The sequence below is a fragment of the Nematolebias whitei genome, chromosome 7 (assembly GCF_014905685.2).
Source record: "Nematolebias whitei isolate Nwh7 chromosome 7, NemWhi1, whole genome shotgun sequence".
Lineage (NCBI taxonomy): Eukaryota > Metazoa > Chordata > Actinopteri > Cyprinodontiformes > Rivulidae > Nematolebias > Nematolebias whitei.
The window spans coordinates 31599145-31626457 of NC_056504.1; the positions used below are offsets into that span (position 1 = coordinate 31599145).

Consider the following 27313-nt stretch of genomic DNA (forward strand, 5'->3'; position numbering starts at 1 on the left):
AAACTGAAACTTGGGGTACCAGTAATCCAGATTTCACTGGGAGCCGTGTGAACATTATTTTTCAGATTCATCAGAGAGAAGCAACAACTGTTATTGGAAATGTTTATAATTCATGAAAGGGAACAACAGTCTTCAGGAGGGCATCAAAAACCATGGCAGCCCTTCTTTACACGGCAAACTAAACACCAGACTGTAATCTGAACAAACTGGGTGAAATGCAACTGTTTGTCACTGCAAGTCTTTCATGCTGCTCATATCAGCAGGTCTCTCTTCAGGCACAAATGCAAACACACACTTGGTATGTACGCATTAGTTTGTTGGTGGTTTGACTGGTTTTCTTGCTTGCACAAACAGTGGGCGCACCCTTTAGAAACACACATGCGCTGTCACCTCCTCAGGCCAGGTGTAGGGATGGTGATGGGAGGAGGAGTGGGGTGGTGGTTTATTATCCCTGTGAGGGTGGAGCAAACAGGGAGGTGAAGAAAGCATTTGAAGCTCGTATTGACATGCAGCTCTACTCCTGTGAGCACAGGTAAGAATGAATAAACTTCATGGCAGTTTTCCTTCATTTTAATGTTCCTGCTTGATGTCACTAGATTATTTTTAAATTTCATGATTCTATAGTAGCATGGCAGGGGTTTGTGACACAAGTCAACTAGAAATACAGGCTGGTCATGTTCCTGTCAGGTTTGAAGACAGTTTCCTCATTAGTGCTGGTTTGATTTAAATTTAGCTCTGACAGGCAGGCAGCTGGACTTTTTGACTTGTTAGCAGAGTCTTAATGTTCATTACCAAAGTACACAATGAAATGTGTCTCACAAACTGTGAGGGCGTTCACTGAGCTTGTGAAATACTTTGAATAAAATGTCATGGAGGTGTTTCTTGTTTTGAAGGTGTTCAGTGTTAACTGACATTGCTGAGCTCTTCCAGCATGAGACAAAATAATAATAATAAAAAACTTCATTAAAAATATTTTTTGTGTTTGTTGTCTTGCAGCCATGGATGGTGTGTTAGAAAGAGCTGTGGTGTTGTGTTCGTGTAAACTGGCCTGCAGTCTTCTCTTCCTGCCTTCGCTTGCTGCGTCCCACAGTCCTGTGAGCTTCTGCTGCTGCTGCCTCCTCATCTTCACGGACTTCCTGGTTACAGGTGAGGACAAGACCAGGTGTCCTGCCCACAGCAGGCCTCTAATTAAATGTTTTCACGGCCAGTTCAGCCAGTTTTCCTGCCAAAGCTAAGTGTTTTGACAAGTCACTTGAAGTCACAGTTTGGATTATTAATACACTACATACTGTCCAAAAAAAAAAAAACTTAAGTTAGCTTATCATGTTCTGGAGTTCTGTTTTGCTGACCTTCGGTGTTTTAGCCTTCTCAGATGTGGTTACAGGTGCAACAGAGCCAGCTTGCTTCTGACCACACCCAGCTGCTTAATCAAAGAGATTAAACAAATTTAAAGCTTTCAGCTGCTGAGGGCATCAAAACCGTTTAATACAATAAGCTTGAGTTCCTGCTCGCCCATGAACGCTCATAACACACTGCAGGAACTGGACAGGAGGTGTAAGAGGATGATTCACTGCTCTTTACTAGTCTTAAAAGGCTGCAGTGACAGCACATAGCCACTTCTTGTGATCGCAGCTGCATTTGATCAGGTTTTGGCTGTTTTTGTAGCTAAATGGCTGAATTCAGTGCTACAGATGCAAATGACTGACAAAAAATGTAATCCATTATGAGTCATTTTGACTCTGAAAGCAGGGGTCTGGTAGATGATGACGTTTATTCCAGGAATCCTGCGGGTCACGGGATTCTGGCAGGACAGGAGTCAACTTTAATATAACTCACAGGATTGGGATGGGACAGGACAAAAAGTTAACGGGACCAGACAGGAGCGGGAACCATCTAATAGGACAAAAAATAAAATGAAAAAATAAAATACTTTGGACAGGCGTCACTATTTTGTAGTTTTCTTTCAATAACCTTCACTCTGGAATACTAGACTTTCAATACTCCAGTCGATGCGCTGGTCTGGTGAGCTACATCGTAGAAACGAGCTTGTTGCCTATTGTGAACTTCTTGAGGACGTCATCCAATGTATAATAATGCCTTTAAGCATTTTTATTTGTTGAGTTCTTTTGCTTGGTACATTTTATGTATTTATTTATTTATTTTTGTTTAATCAATTTGAAACATGACAGTAATGTCATTGTTTAAAGGAAACAATTGATCAATAAGTTAGTAAATGCAACTTTATATGTTATGTTTGGGTTCATGGTGTGACCCATGTACTGTTGTTGTTGTTTTGTTTGTTTTTTACTGTAATTGACCTCCAGAAGAGCTAGCAACAGGGACTCAGCAGCTGATCCTCCGTAAAAAAAAACTATAGGAACCACAACAAAGTCCATGCTCAATAATCCAGGTATACAATCCAACATTTTTCAGTCAGGATTATTGAGCATAGACTTTGTTGTTTTCAACCAGTTTGACACGACTGTCAACAAAGAAGAGGGACGGCAATGGAGGAGGGGGCGTGCCAAGAGACCATCTTAGCACCAACATAACTGGTTTGTTCCACTTTGGAGTAAGCTGTTGGGGGAAGAATCAGTTTTGTTGTGTGTTTCCTTGACTGATGAAGCCTTCTGGATCAAAGGTGAACCGTTTCAGCACACAAAAAAGAAACTGTCCAGATGACCTGACAAAAAAATGTTGAATCACACATTTCACATTTTCATATTAAGAAACTGGTCCAGATGATATTTAACCAGTTTTGTTGTTATCTACCTGGATTATTGAGCTTACAAACCTTTTTTTATAGGGACTGTTTTGTGACCTTTAGTGAAGGTTTTTGTTTGGATTAATGCCTCCTTATTTCACCACAGATAAACTGTTCCTGTTGTCATATGTTTTGAAATAAAACTGTAGAACACAAAATAATATAAAAAGGAATGGGTAGAAAATCAATTCAAATTCAATTCATTTCCTAAAGACTAAATGAAGAGGGAAAAAAATGGGAGTGGTACAGGAGTGGGAGTCATTCAGAATGGGAGCAGGAGTTACCAGGAGTGGGACAGGACAGGAGTGAAAATCCACTCCCGTGTCATCCTCCAGTGTCTGGGTGTATTCTGCACATTCTCTGCATCTTTCTGACTATGCCTTCCACTGGAGTAGATTCTTGACCAGAGACGCTGCAGGGCGGGTGCCACTTGGACACAGCTCAACTTCTTACAAATCGTAAACTTTTTTAATAGTTGCTGGCTGTTCAGGTTTAACTTTAATAAATAGTTTGGGGGGGTGTTCTGAAGAGACTTCTCTAAGACGACTGTCATGAATTACTTTCAGAGTAAGTCACACTATGATTTCTGTTCCCACAGGTTTTTTGAGTCTCCTTTGCGTCTTTAAGTCCTGGGTGACTGACGTGAGCCCACCGGGTGATGTCATCGCCCTGCGCTTCCTGCTCTTCCTCAGCCACACCTACGGAGCCGTGCTGCTCTTGACCACATTTCTGATTGCTCTGGAGAGCCTGATCAGACTGCTGTGGCCTCACCTCTCTGTCGATCACAGGACAGAGAGCCAGACGGTGGGCGTCGATGGTCAGGGTCGGTACGTTCTGGATGGAAATGCCAAAGAGGCGAAGGAAGACAACAGGAGCTTGCATCAAGTTGTCGGCTTCTTCTGCTGCCTGTCTGTGTGGTTCATCTCCGCCCTGAGTGTCAGCTGGCACTGGAAGATGGAGGAAATATGGGCTGCTGTTTGTTTGCACACAACCAACTCTCTTGTCAGATGTCTGCCTAACGCATTAAGTCCCTTGCCAATAAATCTCTGCTGGGGTATCCTTTTTCTCTTCGTGATCCTTGTGACCATGAACAGCTGCCTGCAAAAACGATGCCAAGTCCCTGCACAGACGCAGAAACCTAATGACAAGAACCCATGTAGCTGCTGCAGGCTAAACCTTCTTCCAGCACTGTCTGCACCCCTTAGGCCTGCGCACCCTGGGGCGCCGGTGGCAGAGCCGGAGGAAACGGAGAGCAGCTGCACGGGTAACTCTGCACATTCCTGCAAGAGCATGCAGATGTTGATGCGTCACCATGGAAATTTTGTCCTCGTCGCCACTTGTTCGTCTGAAAAGAGGAGTATACAGGAGCACGAGAGGACGAAGAAACACGTACCTTTGACATTTATTAGAGAAGAGCATTTGGACTCTCGTCACATGTGTGGATGGCGGCTGTGGGGTTTTCCAAGCCCCGAGGAGAATTTGATAATGGGGTTAGTGAGCGTGCTTTCCATTTTCATGCTGCCCTTCAACCTCAGCGTGAATATTCTTCTGATCAGAACTATTGACTTTGTGCTGGATCGGTGCATCAGATCTTTACTCTCATCTGCATCAAATATCAGAGACACAGCAACTTGTCACAGTGTGATGCAAGTTTAAAACAAACGGTCATGTGATGTAAAAAATGGAGTGTAGACTTGAAGGTAGGTATACCTGTTAATGCTGCTTTGAAAGGAGAATAATTACACTTTGCTTAGCAGCTATTCACATGGAAGGAAAAATACTTGGAAACTACTGAAAGGTCCTGAGAGGCAGGTTGAAGCGTGCATGGGCTCTAAACCCGAGTGGAACAGATGGCTGGAAGGCATCTTTGAACTCTTCAGAGCATCAGTTTTCTTCAGATGTTTGTTTTTACACAACGGGTTACAAAACAGACCTGCAGTTTAGATACCATTGATTCTGAGAGAAAACAGTATCTTGACATTCATAGCGTGTCTGCTGCAAAACATAAAAACCGGTGCAATAAAAACTTGTAGCGACTTGAAACGGCACGTTTTTTTTTTCCCATCTCTCAAATGAGCTATATTCAAATCATTGATGTACAAACTGTTCTCTTCTTGCCTTTATGACCAATAAATGTATTAAAATCTGTTAAAGTTCTAAAACTTGTTGGTATCCTTCCAAAATAATGGAAAAATATGATGAGACTGCCAAAAAGTTAGTTTTGTTGCATTAGTCAAAAACTTAAGAGCACGACAACAATGTTTGTGAATTCCCATGTGACTTTATTGTTTTACCGTCAAAGTGGAGTCCTCCTGGATCTTCTTCTTTTGTGATGACTGGTGCAATTTAAAAAAAAAAAATAAAAATACAACATCTCTCACCTTGGAGTTCAGTTTGGAAGGTTTCATTAGTCCTTTTGTTCTGCCATCCACATTATAGGTCTGATTTAACATGGGGTAGCGTTTTCTCTTGCGTCCACCTTCTACGAGTTTGGCTGTAGACCCATGAACCTTGTACTTTGGAATAATCGTGGCAGCTGTGGTCAAAGAAACATGAAGCTGCTTTGAGATTGTTTTGCAGTCTTTATCTTTTAACATGAATATCTAATGTTCTCTCCGAGCTCCTCAGACAGCACTCACATTCTCTGTTCCATGTTCAATGTGGTTCCTGCAATGATACCCAACAATACTGCGGCTGTTTGTCTCTTTAAACAGGCCAGATGACTGACAAAAAGCTTCAAGGCACATCTTTGCAAACATTTTTTTTTTCATAATTAATTTTCTTTATCACAAACTAAAACTAATCCAGATATACACTGGGCAATTTCTGTTAAATTAACCACTTTTCATGAGAAATGTATTGTTTTGAGCTGTAAAGATACCAATAAATGTATTTGTCTGTACATACAAGCTTGTTAATCAAATTAATAAATTGCCTAATAATCCTTCAATGTGAAGAGAAACTGGTTTGATTCTAAAAATGAAGCGTTCACAAAAACAGAAGGGAGAAAACGGACATTGAAATGTAAAATTAAAAGGGGAAACTAATTTTCTTTATCAATGTATCAAGTTAGATTAATTAATTTAATAAACAAAACAATCCAGGAATGCCCAAAAATTAAGAGTGTTATCAGATATAAAATAACAATTACAGAAATGTTAAAATGAAAATTGCTGATAAAGGCCGAAGCAGGAAGTCACCAACTAAAGCTGTGGCCTTTCTATTTAAAACTTACGGATGTAGATCAACTCGATGTAATCAAATAACGTCTAAGAATCTGTGTTAACAGGACAAAAGTAATAAATTGAGTGACCTGTGACACGTTAGCAAGAAACAACATTAACATAAAAGTGCAACTAAATGAGCTCAAATATGCAGAAAGTTTCAACTCTGATCACTTCAAAATACAAAGTTTTAAACAATGACTACGTTAGTGTACTTTGATTGTTTAAAACTAACTTTTACAGCCCAGTTACCACATTACACCTTCCTTGACTTTTTTTTTTTCTGGTTGTGATAATTACTAACAAAAAAAAAGCCTTGTAGTATGTTTTTCCAAGTCACTTGGCAACAAGTTGTTGCAACAACGATGAAGTTGGAGAGCTCTCTAAATGGTTCTTGCAAAAGCATCAACCAGGTTCTACACAGGTTGGGGTCTAAGGTGTGGGTGTCTTAGTTTGATCTGTTTACTGAGATTATCCAGCTGTAATCCCTGATCTAAAAGGTTATCCAAACTCAGCCTGCTTGTATTCAAAGTCTTTACTTGTGCACAGGTCAGGGACTTTCTGCTCTGCTTCTAACCTCTAAACTTTTCAACAAAGAAACTCTGGTTCAGTTTATTACACCCAAAAGTATTTCAAGTTTCACAGAACTCAGTCTGCGCACGAAAACACGTGAGGTCCAAGATTAAAATGTAGAGAATCACAGAAAATATGTTCTAAATAACGTGTGTAATGTTAATTGTGTTGCATGTTTGTTTCTTTTCATTTTCTAATAAAAGTGAGATCTGAGGATCAAATAATTTTGATAACTACTTCAGATGAACAACATCGTTTATGACGTTTTATCTTAAGATAAGGTGGGCAGCATTCTTGCACTCTTCTATTGTGTGTGTGTGCATATATATACTTTGTATATATATATATATATATATATATATATATATATATATATATAGTTTCAACTAAGCTGTTGTTCGGCGTATTGTTTTACTATTAGTGTTTAGTGTATTCTTAGTTTAGCTCATTTCTATAGTTCATATCTTAGATCTTATTACTCTTTTATTTTCATTTTTGTCATTTACCCTTTATTTATCCAGGAAGTCTCATTGAGTCACGATAACTCATTTTCAAGAGAGACCTGTTTAGGGAGCAGATGGTGGGGGTTAAGGGCCTTGCTCAGGGGCCCAGAGTGGGGCGAGTGAGGGTGATGTTGACGTATCGGGAATTGAACCTGCGACTTTCCGATCACAGGCCCATCTTCTAACCTCTGCGCCACCACACCCCAACATATATTTTACATTTTATACATTTGTTGGATGTAATTGGGACCCTGTGTACACAATTCCATTCCACCACATGTACCACAATTGATGAGAATGACAATAAATAAACCTTGACCTTAAGTGTCTGTCCCACAAACAAGGTCAACGTCTTGTTTCATCTGGAGCCCATGATGTAAAGTTACCCCTAGTTCCTTCACAAACAAGAGGACTTCTTCCTGAATTTGAGCTGTTTTTATCAGGAAAGCCCTGCTTGTGTAGTTTACATTTTTACTAAATTTTACTGGAAGATAAAAATAAATACACGCAAACTCAGAAGAAAACTGATTTCGAAAGATGATGCAAACGCAGCTGGAACCCACTTGTTTTTTTATGTCTGCAAACAGTAAGTGGCAGGTTCGTCTGCTGTTTGTCTTCTTGTTACTAATCGTTTCCATGGTAACACATCAAATAGAGTTGTGGGTGTGAAAGCTTATCTTTGTGACTTGCACATGAAGGCAATTTAGCAAACTGTTGAATGGTTGCGCAATATAAAGAACAAAAAAGTAAAACGTTTCAGGGAATTCAGGCTATTTTCTATAAGTTTGCCCTTTTTCTGTAAGATAATACAAAAGAATGAGACGGAAACTGGACCGAGAGATTAAAAAAGTGATAAGTATTGCATATGAGTAAAAACACTAATGAACAGCAGGTGGCACTCTGCTACAGAACAGGCCCTGAAGCTCCTACAGTTTGCAGAGCTTTCAGCAGGTAACAGGAGATGTATGAGAAGGATAATGTTTGCAGGCTGAGTCACCTTTGATCGAGCCACGAGGCTTCTGCTGGAGAAATGCTGAGACTTGTGCAGACGAACGCTTCGGTTTCCAGCTTTGCGAGATCACTTGAAAAGAGACACAGCTTTCTGAGACTCGCAGTGTAACAAGAGCAAATCCTTTCAGTGGTTTTGGTTGAAAGGAAGATAAAAATGGCATTTAAAGGGATATGTAGTTCACTTAAATTTAACTCAAAATCTGTAAAATTAGCTGAGTGACTCCAACAGTTAATGATAAACTTTTAAATAAAACAAGGTTCAAGGTTACTTTATTGTCATTTGCATCACAAATGATGAATGAGGTGGAATGAAATTGGGTACTCAAGGTCCCAATTACTCTGAAATATAGTAAAAATATATTGAGGATATACTCTAAACAATAATAATATAATATAATATAATATAATATGGTGTATTAACCAGCAGCCTGAACATGAGTCTGTTGTGTGATGGGTATGAAAATATCAGCTTATGGGTAAGAAATCAGCAGCATAGATAATCAGCAGCACAGATAAAGTGTCAAATCTAAACATTAAAGTGTGATTACAGGGATTTTTCTGGTTAGAGATTCATGAGTCTAACAGCCTCAGGGTAGAAGCTGTTCCTCAGACTAGTGGTTCTACATTTTATGCTCCTCAACCTCCTGCCTAAGGGGAGCAGGGCAAAAAGTGTCTGTGCTGGGTGAGTGGGGTCCTTCATGATGCAGGTGGCTCTCTTCCTGCATCTGGTGGTGTAGATGTCTGTGATGGTGGAGAGACTGACTATGCGGGGAGGGGGGGGGGGGGGGGTTGCTCCTGAAATCCACAATCATCTCCTTCATCTTCTTCACATTGATGCAGAGGTTGTTCTTCCTGCACCAGCTCTCCAGGTGTTCCACCTCCTGCCTGTAGCTGGATTCATCGTTGTTTGTGATGCATCCCACCACCACTGTATCATCTGCATACTTTACTATGATAGCCTAGATGGGTAGGTGCACAGTCATATGTGAGCAGAGTGAACAGGAGGAGCTCAACACACAGCCCTGAGGAGAGCTAGTGCTGAGGGTTATGGTGGAGGAGGAGAAGTTGTGGATCCTCACAGACAGCAGACTGTTTGTAAGAAGTCTAGGACCCAAGAGGGGCTTAGTCCTAGTGTGAGTACTGGTAATTTGTCCATCAGGTTCTGGAGAATCCTGGTATTGAAGGCAGATGTGAAGTCCACACAGAGTATATGGATGTAGGAGTCCTTCTGCTCCAGGTGGTTGAGAGCAGTGTAGACCACAGAGATGGCATCCTTTGTTGATCGATTCTCGCGGTATGCATACTGGTGTGGATCCTCACTGATGTCGATGGTAGCTTTGATGTGGGTCATGACCAGTCTTTCAAAGCATTTAGTGACTATCGGGGTGAGGGCTACTGGCAGGTAGTCATTGGAATGATAGTAGCGGTCTTCAGGCAGGTGGGAACAGTTGCCAGGGTGAGGGAAGAGTTCAAGATATTGATCAGCACCTCACAGAGCCGATCAGCACAGTCTCTCAGCATACTCCCAGGGATGTTGTCTGGGTCAGTGGCTTTGAGAGGATTAATCCTCCTGAAGGTTCTTCTTACTTACTGAGGTCACGCTGAGGAACTTCTCTTTAAACAACCCGTGTGATTTCTTATCTCTTAGAGTGCGTTGTTGATTAGTATCAACTACGACCACATTAAATATTACCTCAACATCTATAAAATTGGCTGCGTTATAGCAATTTTTGTATTTTACAGTTGGCTGTGGTGGCCATTTTGAATCGAGTTGATACTTTGGTAACCGACAGACAGGCAAAAAAAAAGATACATTTTTGCCTTTTTCTCTTATAATTTCTACCTACAACATAAACTCAAAGCTGATTTATTGATTATATCTTAGTTTATATTATTTTATTCAATAAAATTACAGAAATTTTGTTTCAATAATTGTAAAATGGGCTTGATAAGGGTCATGAAGTGCACTTGTACTTTTTGTAAGTTTTTTTTTTAAGAAAGTGATAAGGCTGTATAGGTTTTATTTAAGCGAGTGACTTTGAGCAGCTGACAGTGGTGCATTTTATATTTTCCTGCTTGGTTCATACAAGCTTGCACTCCTCTTTGTTGTAACTACTTCTCTTGACTATCTACATCTCCACTGGTTTTTATTGCAGTGTCACAAGCTTGGTACTTTTTGAGGCGACGCTGTGGTCCAATATTGTAAAGCGTCAATATTTTTCTCTCAAAACGTGTTATTTATGGTATTAACAAGACACCCACAAGTGATTTCAGTTCAGCCCACTGGTTGACTAACCCTCTGATTCACCCACACGACTTACGGTAAATTGTCTGCTTTAAATTCTCAGACGCAATACGAATGAAAATTTGTCACACTTCTAACAACCAAGGTTTGAACTGTTTTTTTTTTTACAAGATGTAAAATGTGTGTTGAACCAAAAGGAGAAACGATGTTGAGTTAAAGGGAAGCTCGAGGGGTTAACAGCTCATTGTTTATCTAATAGATGAATGTGTTTGAAATTGTGTACCTTAATGATGGTACTGACAAGTGTCATATATGTCAGAAATAAATACTAATTATTGATACTTTGTTCATAAAACTTGTTAAAGTGTTAGTTCAGACCTTTTAATGTAGGTTTAAGTTTATGAACATTTAATATCTTACCTGCTGCAGATAGGTCTTTGAGTTTAATTTTGACAGGACTGACAAGCTAATGGCTAATCTAAACAGGACAAAGATCATAGTGGATTAAGTGGATTACTGTTGCCCTAAAATAACTCCAACCTCAAAGATTTCATGTCAGTTCATGCAAACACTATTTTAAGGACCCATACCTTTAATTTTACATTAACCCAGGAATCCAGTTTAACACAGTTTCAAGGAAAAACATGAAGAGAATAAGGACAAAAATAAAAAGAATGTTTGAACCCTCATGTTTGAGTCTGTGTCCTACTTAAATATGTTGTGCCCTTTTTTATTTTTTATTTGGGACGTAACACTTATTATATTGTTCCTGCAGGAAATTCCCCTGACAACAGAAAGTCACCAGCTAGCTGCGGCTGCTGTTTGTGCTGTAAACAATAACAGAATTCCCTGTAAATTAAAGTGTAATGCAAAATTTAGTACACACATTAAAAAAATTGTGTTCACATGAATCACTGTTAAATTTCTAGTAGCAATTCATAATCCAGCCTGGTATGTACCAAGTGCTTACCTGATACTTAACAAGTATGTACTGTTTTGTAGGTACCAGGTAGTTACACACAAGGTAAGTACCAAGGGCATGACAGGTACAAACACAGTAAGTACCAGACTTGTACCCGTTATCTTCCTAGTAAGGATCAGGTACACATTGATATCTAAAAAAGTTAAATCTGGTCCTCTGGACATTCAAAAAAACCCAAAACAAAGCAAAACAACAAAAAATGTAGAAACGTTTCGTCTCTCGTCCGAGAGACTTCTTCAGTCTGAGGTGCTGTTTTCAGCTCAGTCTCTTAAATAGCACCTTCTCAGAGTGGATCAACCAGTTTTGCTGCTGACAACCAAAACCAACTGATCACATGCTCAAGAAGGATGGGATGGATCAGTTGGTTTTGGTTGTCAGCAGCAAAACTGGTTGATCCACTCTGAGAAGGTGCTATTTAAGAGACTGAGCTGAAAACAGCACCTCAGACTGAAGAAGTCTCTCGGACGAGAGACGAAACGTTTCTAGATTTTTTGTTGTTTTGCTTTGTTTTGGGTTTTTTTGAATGTCCAGAGGACCAGATTTAACTTTTTTAGATTTTTCTACCTGGATTATTGAGCATGCATCAGGATACACATTGATAGTACTGGTCTAATAGTTACCAGATAAACTCCAGGTAAGAACCTTATATGTCCCATTATTATGTATTGCAGCTAAGTTCTTGGATCCAGTCAGACATAGTCTCTGATTTAAACTCCATTTCTTCCAACAGATTATTAAAAGAGCTATTTACAACAGGTAAGGTATTGATTATATTTCCTTTAATCCCTTTAGTTATATAGATGTCACAAGATATTGACTGTCCAAATGAATGCCTTCAAAACATTGGTTTTGTCCAATTACCTCAATATCCAAAAACATCTATAGCGTTAATTAAAAGAAAACTCACATTTAGGAAACGGTAAACTGAGCTATGACTCAGACCTCGTCATGTGTGTGATAACATACTTTGATGATTACTGAGTGAATATTTTCTGCACTGGGATGATAATTCAGCCTCTGTCGGATTATATCATTTCTACGATGGAATCACGAGCCCCCAGTCCTAGGTGACCAAACCCAGTAAATAATCCTGAAACACTCGGACGACGACTGTGTTTGTGCCACGTTAAAACTGAAGTTCTTGTTCAAAAAGTAAGGCTCCCTTTTTGTTTTCCTTTTCATCTCTTACAAGATTAGAAACATGCCACTCTTGCCTCAGGAGGGCCAAAAAGACTGGAATCAGATACGATGATGGGTTCAGTGCCTCTTTAATGGACACTTTCCCCTCAGGTCTAAAACATCTATTACAAGACAGGCCACATTCTCCTCTGTTAAAATCCCAGGATAGAGAAGTACTCAGATTGAAATTGTGAGGCTGGGCTCAGAATAAATGGCACCTTGTTTCAAACAGTTTGTAGTGGAACAGCTGTAATCATGATGCAACAAGACACAACTGCTTTGATGTGTGAAATAAAGCAGTAGGGAATGGTTACACTAGTGGACTCTCAGGGTTTTTGATGCAACGCTTGATTCAGAGATCAACTTTCTGCCATGGTTTAGTATTTTCAGTTTTCAGTACATGAATGGGACTTGTTGGCAGCAGCGAGACAACACTGAACTCCAGAAGATGTCTCTTTCACTCATTATGTTACACGCCTGAGTCTGTGACGATTGCCAAATACTGAGTAATGGAGAAAATATATATCTGAACAGTTTCCCACCTCCCAGCTGGGTAGCTTAACAGAACTGGGCTGGGAGTTAGGCTCTTCTGAACTAAAATATGTAGCCTGAAAGTCTCACTGAGCTGCATCAAGTATGAACAAGCAGAGGCAAAGTCCTCATCTTCTTCTCAAATGTTACATTTTGGGATTTTGTTTCAACTAAAGCTCTTGTTTTCACAGTAATTTGCTTAAACTCACTCACGACTGATGACTATTACATGCACATGATTTCAGCTGAAAGAAAATCCTTTATCCATTTACTGGAATAGTTTTTGAATGTCTCAGGTTTTACAAAATTAGGTGAACCCTTCTCAAAAGTAAGGGACTATTTGTTGAAGGAATGTTTATCGCCTGCCGTCATTCTTGTCAGACTTTTAGATTTAAATCATCTTGTGTTGAAAAGGAATAAAGTCAAAGACCTTTTGGTCAAACCTTGTAAATGGCGTTATGAATGATCCGTCCATTTAAACATTTTCTTTACCCACTTTTCCGTTGAGGATTGTAAAGGAGCTGGTGCCTACGACAGCAGTCATTGTGGGAGAGGTGGGGTATACCATGGACAGGTCAAAAGTCCATTACAGAATAGAGACAAAGGAGAGGAGCATTCACACTCTCACCTAGAGACAATTTAGTTACCAATGAACTTATGCATATGTTTGGTCTGTAGGAAGAAACCAGAGTACTGAGGAAAAACCTACTCGTGCACACAAGAACATGCAAACTCCACCCAGAAATGCCACAGGCGAGAGGCGAACTTGCAACTTTCTTCCTGTGAGGTGCACCTAACCACTGCCTGAACCGGGCTACCCATGTAATATGAAACAATGCACTACAGTACTTTACATTATACAATACTACACTACAACACTATGCCAATGCATGAATTACAATTTAATATAAAATGCAATACGCTACAGTACTTTAAAATATATGTTGGTATAAGTATAATTTGGGGACATTTTTGAGCTACCGCTACCCCAAATTTAAATCAATATCTGAGAAACTGAGTGAATTATAGCAATTTTTGTGTTGTCTAATGTCTATTAGCTTTGCCAACCATCTTGAATCAGGTTGACTTCTTAAGGTAATCAGTTGTAGATGTACATACATTGATTACTTAAGTTTTTCATTAAAATTTGTCTAGTGGAACATAAGATATTTTGCTACAGACAGGGTTGATGCCAACCATTAGAGCCAAAGTTAAAAAAAAAAACAACTAAAAACACTGCATTGTGTAGTTCTGTAGAGCTCATATGTGTTGGAGACAATGCTCAACCACCAGCACACCAAATTCTAACTTAATATATGTTAAACTGGCTGAGTTAGACATTTTTGTGTTTGGGAAGGTGGCCATTTTGAATGGGGCTGACTCCCAAATATGAACAATGGTTTCGTTTTGAATCATCCATCTTGTCCATCCATCCATCATCAAAGCAGCTTGAGCAGGGAGGCCAAGGCAGCCATCTCTTCCAGCTTTTCTGGGAGGACACCAAAGTGTTCCCAGTACAAACAGAGTCTCTCCAGTGTGTCCTGGGTCTTCCCTGGGGTCTCCTCCCAGTCAGACATGCCCGAAGCACCTCCCTAGGGAGGCACCCATGGAGCATCCTGACCAGATGCTTGAACAAATGATTTAATCTCAAGTTTTTAATTTGGCTACTCTTGGGGAAAAAAAGTTCAACAGATGATCCAGACTATATTGTGGTCCTCTGATGATCAACTTTTATTCATATTTTGAAAAGCTAAACACAAGAAAGGTAGAAAATTATTTTCACAAAAATATTTCCAGCTTTAGATTTTAACTGTAAACAACACATGAAGTGGTGACATGTTTATTTTTGCCTTTAAACAAAAAATATCTTGGTTTTTGGATTTTAAAAACCTCAACACACTGTGAGAAACCTGAAAAGTTATTTTTAACCAGGATTTTTCTCGTTAAAATTATCCCATACATTTCTATGATTAGTGGGTTTCACCTTTACACTTTCGTCAGATCTGGGGACATAATGTGCTGCAGAAAATCCAGTTCGTGCATTCTGTGTTTCTGGACTGAACTGCGGCAATTAATCGCTTGTTACCGAAGTGTCCAAATAGTTTAGGGAAAACCCTCTAGCTGATTTATGATTCGGAAAAAAAACCTTATGCCAGGAAGTAGAAAGAGAAATATGCAGTTTTCGCTTCTTGTCAAGTACAAACCTCCAACAAGTTAAAGACAAAGGATCTGAAAGTGCTTCTGTGCTGTGGTAACCACCGTTAGGTGCTTTTTGATGCTTCAGTAAGATTTCAGTCTTAGGCAGGATTATTTATTCTGTGTAAAAAAAAAACTCAAACTTGTAAAAACAGCAACTGTTGCCATGATATGATTGAAATATTTAATGTATTTGTAGTTCTTTGCTTTTTTTCCCACCCCCACAAGGGAGTTTAGTTGTATCAAAGACTGAAACCAAAATGTGCAACAAAAATTTAATCATTTTAACAAAGTTGTTTACTTTCAGACTGAAAAGTATTTTCCAAATACTAGAAGAGGCGAGAAATTAAAAGTCAAAGTTTGAAAAGTACCATCTAAACATCTTCTTTTTTTTTTAAGATCATAGAAAATTGATGTTTTAGTTCCATTTCTATTTCTGTAGTTTCTTACTTTCAATGTACTGATTAAATACAGAGGTTCTGGTTTCATTTTAAATAGATTTCTTTTGTACATTTTAGCTGGTTTTACTTCCTGTCTGAACTTCAGATCACACTTGAGTCCCATTAGGTTGATTAGTTTGTAATTAGGCTTCTGACTAGATCATGGTCATGATTTTTAACCAGTCTGGTTCTGTGGATTCACATCATTATATTTTAGATATTTATCATCTCTGTCCTGCAGCACCTTTCAGTCATTTTTCAGTTTTATGAACTTGTTTCAACTTTGACTCTTTTGAGGAGAGCCAGCACAGCTGGAAGAAAAATATGAATGCGTTTGTTTTTCTTAAAACAAAAATACTCTGCCCTACAGCAACACATTTAATGCAAACCATGACAAAGATGCATGATTTTTACAGGAATTTATTGTACATTAAAACATTTCCTACAGCCCTCCAACAGCAGAAGCACACCGGAGTGCTTTTACACAACGATAGGTGTGCAGACTGCAGAGGCCGTCATCAAAAGAAACAATTAGAATAATCATTAAAAGTGTCATAGTAATGATCAGAATCATCTTGTTTTTTTACCAATAGCATCACCACTTAATATTCACAATGAATAAAGACCACACTGAGGTCCGCGACACGGCAAACGGGTCAAATTCTGTTGAGACCTGCAGGAAGGAGCAGCTGGTGGAGATTTATTTTGTAAGGAAAATTTAGAGGAAAGGAGGATTACAAAATAAATCCACGAGCACATGTGAGGGTGCATGTCTTTAGTAAATTGTGTCTATTTGTGACATAACTCAGGAAACCTCACAGGCTCCAGCAGATCTGTGCACGTTGAAACAGACAAAGGGGAACTCTGCAGGTGTTCACAGTCCGACCACGGTTTGCTTCCTACTGCACATACAGGAAGTACTTCCTGTGAAAGAAAAGGGCCCAGCCCCCGTTTTTAATATAATAAATCAACAACACATACAAATGGAGGGGGAAAACATGAAGAGGAAAGTTGCTGCTTTTGTTTGTTCATTGTAGAGTTTCTAAAGAGCATCTTGTTGATATCTACCTAATCTTGAAGTATAGTGCAATCAACACTTTTGGCCACTATGTGTTCAAAGGACAAAATTACCCAAAGCTGGACTTAAAATAAGAGCTAACACACACACACATACACACCTCAGTATTCTGGCTTGGCTGAGTGACTCCAGGCTCTCACAGCAGATTTCTTTGTAACATATAAAAAGAGCACTTGAGGCACGTAGGGCAGGAACGTAAACATGACTGAGCCTCGGGAGGAGTGATTTTATCATGCATCGCAGCAGCAGATGCAGGAATGCAGACACTGAAATGCTCAAGTTTACCCACTCATCTCCATTTTATCAGATAATTGCCATTTCCCCAGTAACATTCAGTTTAATCCTGCCTAATAAAAGATGTGATCTAAATAAGAGAGCAGTTGGATTTCATATACTGTAATCCTGAGTGTTTCCCATCTGAGACGTTATGCTTTTTAAAACCAAACCTCTCCTTTCTCCTTTGACGGTATGATTTAATATTAACTTGGTAAAACGACAAACTAAAATAAAGACTGAAAGCAGAGACGCATTTCACTCAAACAAAGGAAACGAGCAAAATGAGAGTCAACGTGAGGATAAAAGGTAGATTTGAGGACAAAGAACAGAAACTTCAACATGAACCAGCAGGACAAGAAACTCATTCCTATAAATCTTTTATATACAAACACCAAAAAGTCCTTGCTCTGATATTAGCAGCATATTTCTGCACCACCTCATCCCCACTCCCTAATAAGTCTGATCAGTTTAAATTAGCACTGGATGGACTCATGAGATGCTGATACGCACAAACATGAGCTTTACTGGGTAAGACGAATGGGAGAAACTTACATTGGTTTTTTTTGTTTGTTTGTTTTTTTAAATATGATTTTCTATTTTTTTTAGCTTGGGAAAGTCAAAAATGCAAATATTTTACCACAAAATGTTCACAGATTTGAAATGATCAGAGTAAATTGTGTGGCTGAACAAAACCCACAAATGGCTGTGCTGTCAGTCACTTTCCACAAAGACAGCAAGGACAAGACGATAGTGGAGAAAAAGAAGGGGCTGTTTTTCATCCTACTCTTGTTTTCCGTCACTTCTGACAAGACTTGAGCTTGATCGGGAGCAGGATGCCTGGGAGTGTGCAAGGTGGGCTTTAAAAAAAGAGACCTTTTATTTTTTGTCTGTTTTTCTCTCATTGCTGCCACAGACCTTGGAGAAGCTCCGGCTCCCCACTGTCTACATTTAGAGCCATCTTTATAAATAAAAAAAATTGCAGAATGAAGCCCAAGTGCAAACCATAACTTTAAGACAAAGTTCAAACGCAACATGAAACAAGACTCCTAATGACATGGACCTGAAAGGAAAGAAACGTTTAAAAACACCTCATTGCCCATTGTTTTTTAACACGCATGGTCCTGTGAATTCACCTGTGATGGATCCTTTTGTTTGGTACTTTAGCAGCCACAGCACGTTGCTCTTAAAGACGGACCGTGTTGATACGCAGCGGCTGCACGTTCTTGCCGTTTGCATGACTCTGGCCGGGGCTGAAGTACGGGAAGATTTTGGTGGTGAATTTCTCTCGGTACGTGTAGAGCCAGGACATGTTGTCCGCATTATAGAAGATGAGCAGGCCTTTCGGGTAGTGCAAGAACACCCCCACCTTCTCTAGCTTGCTCTTGACGTTGAGGCGGGTCCAGGGCTCGGTGCAGGCACTGTACTGGTTGCCGTCGTGCATGACGATGCAGTAGAAGCCGCGGCTCGGTTGGATCTGGATGCTGCCTTTGCGACTGACCGTCTCGTTGGCCACGCCGATCATCCACTGCGTCTTTTCAGACACCATCACCTCCCAGTAATGAACGCCGGACACGAAGCCCTCCGCCCCCAGGACGGACACCTCCACATCGAAGCGTCGAGGGGAGTCCTGAAGAGGCTGTGGGTGGAGATTCCCATAGGCCACGATGGTGCAGTCGTCTGAGAGGATTAGTCTTTGGTGAGCTGTTATGGGGTCAAGGGTCAATGCTGCTGGCACTGAAAGCAAGAGGCACACAACAGGAGAGTCAGCATTTAGCACTTCAGTAATTTAGTGCCCATGTGACTGACTTTGTTTTAATTAAGACCAGCAGATCAAAATGAATGACTCAGCTAAGAGCAGATTATCTGTAGACCTCCTGTGTTTCTGTCAAGCTGTTGTGTCAAAATATTGCTGCAGGGGCAAATAAAATGCATCCAAGTTGCTCAGTTACTTTACACACACACACACAAAAAAAATCCATATATAAAATATTTCCACTAATTTCACAACATTAAAATAAAAAGGTTTCTCTTTTTTTAAAGTTTCTGAAACGTAACCAGTTGTCTGAACTGTCCCATGCATTATTTATCATTATGCATAAACAACAGGTCACCCAAACAAAGTGTTCTCCCGAGTTCTTGAAGTTAGTGCAGTTTCAGCCATCTCCACTCACTCCAGGTGTAAACAACACAGTGGAGCAATAATTACAGAGACGGGAGGAGCAGCTTTGGCTCACAGGTTCGCAGGAGGTCTGGGTTTATGTGCAATTATGTGCTCTGGGGGAGGATTCGTACTCAAACCTTATGCAAGTGTTCAGTGTTTTGGAAAGAAAAAAAAATCAGCATGCAAAACTTGTTTAGGGGAAATGTCTGGCAACCTTCCAGCTGAGAGGACAACACCGTTCACCGCTCAATGACAACTCCAGTGTTTGTTACAATCAAATCATTAAATATTCAGAGTTCTTGTTGGGAGCAAAATGAAGACATGTGCAGGTGTAAACACACAAAGGCAAAAAGGTATTTCTTGCTAAACATGAGAAGGTTTAAAAATATATGTATTTGGTCGTTATCCCACTAACTGAACTAACTGTACGAGGGCTGAAGGATAATGGGAGAAATGTGTTTAAAATGTCTCTGGTTACTGCAGCTGATGGACTTTAGCCAATTATTTAATTTGCCAGACAGTGATTTCTCCCCTAAAATGAAAATTATAAAATAATTTAAAAAGTCACGGCGAATGAGAACCGACAAATTTTAAAACCTTTGAGTAAAGCATTTAAGACCAACTTACAAGTTATTTAATTAACTCAAGACATTTTAAGGCCTTAATTATAGATGCATAAATTTAAGACTTTAAGACTTTAAGGACCCTGTATTTATATAAAATAAATCTTTCTAGGTTCATAGGTGTGCAAACTTCTAAATTTACGTGTTTGAAACCCCTCTTGATTTTATTTCAGCACTGACTTTTCAGATGTGTTTCTATTAGTCTGACACAGGTTGACTTACTCCACTTTTCTCTGCAAAATTATTCAAAAATCACTCAAACTGAGAGAGCATCTCTTCTGTGACTCCTCTTCACATCATCCTGATTTTTTTTTTTCAAGTGGGAACAGGTCAGAGCCCTCCAGAGTGATGATCTTTAGCTGAAGCCTTTCCATTTTGGATTTGGATGAGCGTGTTGGCCTGTAGTGCTAAAAAGCCAAAAAGACCATTACATGGACTGATTCTAGTTAAAAAATTAAAAACTAAAATTTGATGCTAGAATCAGTGTGTTTCATAGTGAGGTAAACATCTTGTATTTGTGCCAAGAACATTTTTTATTATTATGGCCACAACATTAAACCTTGTTTCATCAGAACGTAGCAAATGTTTCCACATCTTTAAAGGGAGAATGGAAACAAGACTCCGTCCGTCCGTCCGTCCGTCCGTCCATCCACCCACCCACCCATCCATCTTCTGCTTATCCGGGGTTGGGTTGCGGGGGTAGCAGTTTAAGTAGGGAGGCCCAGACTTCCCTCTCCCCAGCCACTTGGTCCAGCTCCTCTGGGGGAATCCCAAGGCACTCCGAGGCCAGCCGAGAAACAGTCCCTCCAGTGTGTCCTGGGTCTTCCTCTGGGTCTCCTCCCGATGGGACGTGCCCGGAGCACCTCACCAGGGAGGTGTCCAGGGGGCATCCTTACCAGATGCCCAAACCACCTCAACTGGCTCCTCTCAATGTGGAGAAGTAGTGGCTCTACTCTGAGTCCCTCCCAGATGAAAGAGCTTCTCGCCCTGTCTCTAAGGAAGAGCCCAGACACCCTGCAGAGAAAACTCATTTTGTCCGCTTGAATCTGTGATTTCGTTCCATCAGTCACAGCCCAAAGCTCATGATCATCGATGAGGGTAGGAATGTAGATCGAGCGGTAAATCGAGAGCTTTGCCTTTTGACTCGGCTCTCTCTTCACCATGACAGACCGGTGCAGCGCCCACTTCACTGCAGACACCGCACCTATCCGCCTATCAATCTCTTGCTCCATTTTTCCCTCATTCATGAACAAGACCCCAAGACACTTTGTGCAGGACCTCCTCCCTGATGCAGAGAAGGCACTCTACTATTTTCTGGCTCAAGAGCATGGCCTCGGATTTGAGCCGGAAAAGGAAACAAGACACCTTTGTGCAAAATCTAGCTGTACTTGGATTTTTCCATTGCAGTAAGTCACCATTCCTCAAAAATACAAATAAAGCAAATGTGATGTACAGTATAACCAGCTTTTTGACTTTTTACTGTCTTGTATAGCCTTGTTAGGGACATGCTCTTGACACTAATTGAACAAACGCTGTACAAAGTAAATTAGAGCTTTTAAGATTTTGTAAGTTACGTTTCTGATCAGCTAAGTGGATCGACAGTAGCTCCATAAAAAGTTAATAATGGGAAACGATTGATCTACTTATTTAGCTATAAGTAAGAGAGAAAATAACCATCATTTAGTTGTCTCCAACCACACGACCCACATGTATGAGTTGTACTTTGCATTTGAGCAATGCTCACTTACCTGGTGAAATGTCCTGGAAGAGTGACTTCCATATTGTGTACTGTAAGGGCCCCATGTATTTGGACGTTGGGAAATCCTCATATGTCAGATTGGTCTCATGAATCTTCCCTTTAACCCTGGTTCAGAAAAACAGATCGATGAAGCACTAGAAATCTGCTCGAGTATTTTTTTAAACCAACTATTGTCTCATCTTGTTCAGGTCTGGATTACTGTCAACAACAAGTTTGCAAAACTGCTTTATTTTTTTGTTTGTTTGTCCCCATTCAGTCCCAAGTAATGACTTAAACATTAAGTAAAAACCCTTCATCAAATTATTTAGTGTTCATTGACGGCAAACAATTCAGATCATGGGACTAAAGGAGCACTCAATTTTCAGAACAAGGTAGATTTTGTATCTTGATTGTGTCCCATGAATCCATCCAATGGCTGGAACTGTTTGGGGTGGGAAGGCAAATGCAAAGCACAAACTGGCACATGTCAATCAAGATCCAATCTCCTTTGTTCAGAAGTTAAAATGTTGAAACTGTTAAAAATGATTCACATTTATTTTGCTAAGTGTCTTTAGGTTTGTTGTTAGAATTTTGAGACAAGTTCTGGTAGACCTCAGATTTCTCATTGGTGTTGTGAGAATTACCGCAAGACAATCATTCAAGGAAGACCCAGCTGACGTTGACCATTGGTGTGTGTCCTTTAGCCAACTGTTTGTTAAACTGTAGATTAAGATAAAAAGGGGGGTTGAGTTTAGAAGTGAATAGACCAGCTGGAATAATCAACACACACCAAGGCCTTTTATCAAATACTCCATCTGTCTGACATGTATCAGTACAAACATAAAAAAGTAGTAAAGGTTTGCCATAAAATAATTGTTCATAATTCTTGAGAAAATGAGATGGAGTCCTGAAAGACTTCCCACTTTAAACCATTTCAGTTGTGAGGTGACACTAGTGATTGTTCTTATAACATTCAACCTTTATTTATACAGGTTAGTCTCATTGAGCCTCAAGGACTCATTTACAAGAGAGACCTGTTTAACAGATTAAGTGCTTGTATTCTCAAAAATGGTGATTCTAATACCAAGTCCTTGTGCAGAGAAAATAAACTAGAAAACCAAGCATGCAATGTGATCAGGGCAGAATGATCAGGTTAGGACCTACCCTGTATCCCTTCCTGTAGTCTGAATTTATTTCCTAGACTTTAAGCTTTGTGTTCATGCATTGGTTTCTTTAGTGACTCGACTTTATGAATTACATTGTTCTTATCATTTTCAACTAAACCAGGTTCCCTCCTGTATTAATACAAAAACAACTTTGCACATCAGCGCTGGCTGATTTGATTTGAGTAAAACAGTATTTTAAAAGTACTGCACTGTAATAAAAAAGATCTGTGAGCTCAGTGAGATTTGTCTGGTTGAATAAAGCTTAAAAATGAATATAAAGAATGAAAAGCATTTGCTTACTCATGCAAATCTTGATAGGTTTAGAATTAAACAAATCATTTTCTGTCAGACAAAAAAGAACTACCACACAATCACTAAACCTAGTATGACGAATAAAAAAAACAATAATAATCAAGCCTGATTACATACTTCATTCCCTAAATGTAAGTATATTTTGAACCTTTTCAGTATCACCGATGTTCAGTTTTAATCCACTTTGAAATATTAAACTGTTCAATCAAATTGTCCTTAAGGCCAGCCCCCTGATTAGACATTACAGCTGGTTTATTTCAGGCCTAAAGCTCCATCTGTTCAGGGATTACTTCATGCTGTTGCTCAAATCTGTACTTTCTCCAAAATGTCAGCAGCTTCAGCACCCTTTGAACACACATTTAAAACACTGAAATGCATCTTATCAATTTAAATGCAATATATTCTCAGTAAACCAAATACTTTTTGGACATTGCTTCACAAAGCAGGTCACACACACCTCTCTGAAGTTACAGCTACGCCCTCCAGGAAGTCGTGGCGGCCCGTCTCGTTGAGACGCTCCTGCAGGATCAGGATGCCCTCCTTGACATCGCGCAGCTGCTGACTGTAGCTTTGGATCTTGTGCTCGATGTCGGTCAGCTTGCGGGCCGTGTCCATCTCCAGCTCCTCCAGCATGCTTTTCTGACGCTCTCGGAGGAAGCGATGAAGCCGCTCGAACGCATCACTGATGGTTGCGCGCAGACTCTTTGCTGAAGACTGCAAAGAAGCAGCAAATGATTGCTCTCTTAGAAAACCTGAATAAATACTATTCAAAGGACTGCAGTCAGGTGAGTTTGTTGTTAGAAAAGCTTTCAAGGGCATGTACAGTACTCTAAACCGTGTTAATATTACATTAAAGGTAGATATTGACTTTAAGATGCTTCTGTGAGCTGTGTGTAAACAAGCCTTGATCATTTTCAATCAAGAAAATAGTCTTTTAAACCACTGTGTCAAGGAGAGGTGATTACGCCAAAATAAACGGCGACAGCAAAAATGACCTCTTCAAAGAGTCCGAGGACAACTTGAGTGGGAGGAGAAGTGGACAGACAAAGAAGCAGAAAGCCTTAAAGAGTAAACTTAGCAGTTTATAGAAACATCCAAGGAGCAGGCATTTATAATTCACAGCTAAAGAGGAAAACGAGTAACATGACATCAAACAGAATTGATCATTCAAGTGTCGGCATTCGGAGGAAGACAGACTAAAGAGAAGGCGTTTGAAAAGTCATTCACACTTTTTCTTATTAAACGTTCTCTTTACGATAGTTGCTGCGATATCTGAATTGTTGATAGATTCAAAGGACATTGTCTCATCAACAAACAGCACCTCGAAACGTGGACAATTTCGGTTTTGCAAACAGCGATTTCAGATCCATATTCTATCTTCCACCACGGACTCGATCTTTAAAGTGGCAGCATTTAAGTGCTGCGATTCACACTTTAATCTTCTCCCCCAGAAAATACAATCCCTCTTCAACAAACTGCAGCAGTGTTCTTGCTGTTCGTCACAGTTATACAGCTATTCTTATTCTTCTGGTGGGAGCCTATTCGTGACGACAATTTCTCAGCAAACCTGAGCTCTGTGACGTGAAGGTGGGGATGCAACGCAATCCTGCTTGGTTAAGAGTTGAAAACTGCTGGTGTGAAATAGGAGGATGACTGAGCAGACAAGCCATCAGTCACACACAGACATGTTTGTCGCTTTGGCCCAGCAGGTTGTGATGGCACCGAGCGGGTGTCTGCTGCCTTTGGAGACAGCAGGCTGGCCATTTTTAACAGGAGTGTGTCATTATCAGGTCACTTCCTGGTGGGCATATGAATTGTACACAAAAGCCAAAGACTGAAATCAAAACTTAAAAGAACCAAAATAGAGGGACTTATCTTGATGTTGGTTTTACACATTTTTTAGAAGCACTGCCGGTTGTATAGTTTCTGCAACATGACATCACCCAAAACAAAATGACCTTAGGCAACCACTAATTGAACAAAATAAAGAGAAAAGCCTGGGAGACATTTCATTCTCAGCTCCCTAAATGCATCAAAGATCAATGCGGTGACAGCGCGGCCCACATCCAGGAAAAGCACTCTGTGCAAATGGATGTAAAACTAATGAGATCAGCTCATTTCCAATGAGCTGAAAGATCTACATGTTGCAGTTGGAGCGAGTCGATAAAACAGACAGGGCTGACTGTTTCTGTCAGAGCCGAGGCAGAACAAGAAGGTGAGCGACGCAGCAACATCACGCAGGAGGTAACGCCGCTGGCTGTGACGCCTTCAGTGATACATGGCTGGTCAATAGCTTTGGTGTCCCTACAGGAGAGAAGACAGGTGTGTCTCTATGCACGAGCGTCTTTGAGGGGTTTAAAGACTGACATGTTGAGCAGTTGCCTCTGGTTCAACGATTAAAATGGTGCTGGAATCAAAGCTAGTGAATCAGTCAACGTCAGAACTTTTAAGACGATAAAAGAACGAACAACCAAAAATAAAAGGGCATACAATTAATGAAATTGTCATTAGCTTCTGCTCGTTTAAAGCATTTTGTCATTTTAAAGCCCAAAGATTTCTTGCTTTGATAAATATCCACACCACTCTGGCAATAGCTGTTGTATTTTTATTTACTTAATAAATTAACATGTTTATTATCCTAATTAACTTGAAAATATTTCATTGGCATCTCATTTTTTTCCTCGTACTTAAACATTATCATTCGTTTGAATTCCAAAGAACAGAGACCGGGTAAGTCAGCTGTTTATCATTCAATGCTCCTATCTGAAAACCAGCTTTTTTCATCTGTCAGTGAAAGACCGCCATGGTTGGTCCTTTAGATAGGTGAATAAAGTAGTTAAGAGTAAAAATAACTTGGTTTTGTTGTTGTTTAAGAAACTATAAAACCCAGACCCAATAAAGATAAAACTGCAGAAAATAAAATTTGCACAAACAGTAACTTATTTGCATATTTTAATAATCTATGGATTTCCGCTCCTTCTCTGCAAAGTTACAACCTCTTCCACAAGCGCCGACTGTTCTTTAGAAAAGTTAGTTGGAGGTCCTCTCTGTGGTGTGTTCAATTTCATTTTTTTTTTTTTTTTTCAATAGAAGCTGGGAACATTAAGGACAGCAGTGGCCCTTTCTTTGCCAGTACTTTTAGAAGTCTTTCTGATGTATAACAGCCTTTCTTAAAGGAAGCCTAAAAAAAACAAGACATTGGGTAAGTCTATTTCTACAAAGAACGAGAGCAGTGCCCCATTCAACCGTCTTTGAGTACTTGAAAAAGTGCTATACAAATAAAATGTATTATTTATTTATTTATTATTATTATTATTGTTATTATTATTGCAGCCATGAGGTTCCTTGTTGAACATTTCTGAGCTGATGTGAGAGCACTGAGTCCTCTTCTAGCTGATCACAGCTAGAGCCATGACGTTAAACAAAAATTATTTCAGGCTGTGCCTAAAATAAAGCTATCTGTAACCCATTTTATATGTGCATACATTAATCAGGAAAGTTTTAAATTAATGCAAAAGTATTTTACTTGAAAAAGTCAATACAGTAGTCCCTCACTACTTCGCAGTTCGACATTCGCGGACTCGCTCTTTAACAGTTTTTCAAAGATTGTCAACTTTAATATTACTCACGTGATTGGGACGGTGTGGGATAAAAAAAAATTTACTGGAAAAAAATACTTCAGACAGGCGCCGCTATTTTCTAGTTTTCTTTCAATAAGCCTACACTGTAACACCAGCCAAAAGGAACTACACTACCCAGAAGCCAACAGTGCTGCCGGCCGCTACTTTCTGCTGAGGGAAAGCTTTGCAACACACATCTATGCTATTTATTAATCTCACAGAACTGGCAGAAAAGTCGCAAATAATCCTGACGCTGAACTCGTCCTTCAAGTTCTGTCTACACTGGTGAGGACCTGGGCTGCAGTTGATCCACACTCAGTGTGACCCGGATCCTGGGGGCTACAGGGGACAGACAGTTGTGGGGTTCAGCTTGATTCTGGTCGCGAGGTGCTGGACTACATCCTGGGCAGCCTTGCGCGCAGAGTGTCATTCCTGGAGCGGCAGCACATGCACATCAACCTGGACGGGGCTGTGGGCGTGTCATGCTGCAGGTTAGCTGAACTGAACCCAACCAGAACAGAGCTTCTGCAGAGCTGGTGAGTACTCATAAAACTTTGCAGTAGCTACTGTACAGTACACATACATATGTTGTTAAAATTATGTAGGTTTAGTAGTTTAGAACATTGTAAGAGTGTGTGAAGGGTTAATAAAGCCATATATATATATAATATATATATATATATATATATAT

The 27313-nt window shown here is 39.9% G+C and overlaps 2 protein-coding genes across 2 annotated transcripts in view; one reads left to right on the top strand and one right to left on the bottom strand.

The window, feature by feature from the left end:
• The first annotated feature begins 500 nt into the window (after positions 1-500).
• On the top strand, positions 501-4607 carry LOC119412398. Its single transcript, XM_037679397.1, has 3 exons — positions 501-532; positions 997-1146; positions 3363-4607. The coding sequence occupies exons 2-3, from the start codon at positions 999-1001 to the stop codon at positions 4418-4420; spliced, it is 1206 nt and encodes a 401-aa protein (XP_037535325.1). The 5' UTR covers positions 501-532; positions 997-998; the 3' UTR covers positions 4421-4607.
• Positions 4608-18053: 13446 nt separating this feature from the next.
• LOC119411820 (E3 ubiquitin-protein ligase TRIM62) overlaps positions 18054-27313 on the bottom strand; it is a gene marked incomplete at its 5' end in the record, with an annotated part of 294497 nt that continues 285237 nt past the window's right edge. Inside the window, 3 exon segments of the mRNA XM_037678754.1 lie at positions 18054-18736; positions 21535-21650; positions 23460-23716. Of these exon segments, the coding sequence (XP_037534682.1) occupies positions 18186-18736; positions 21535-21650; positions 23460-23716 (924 nt within the window).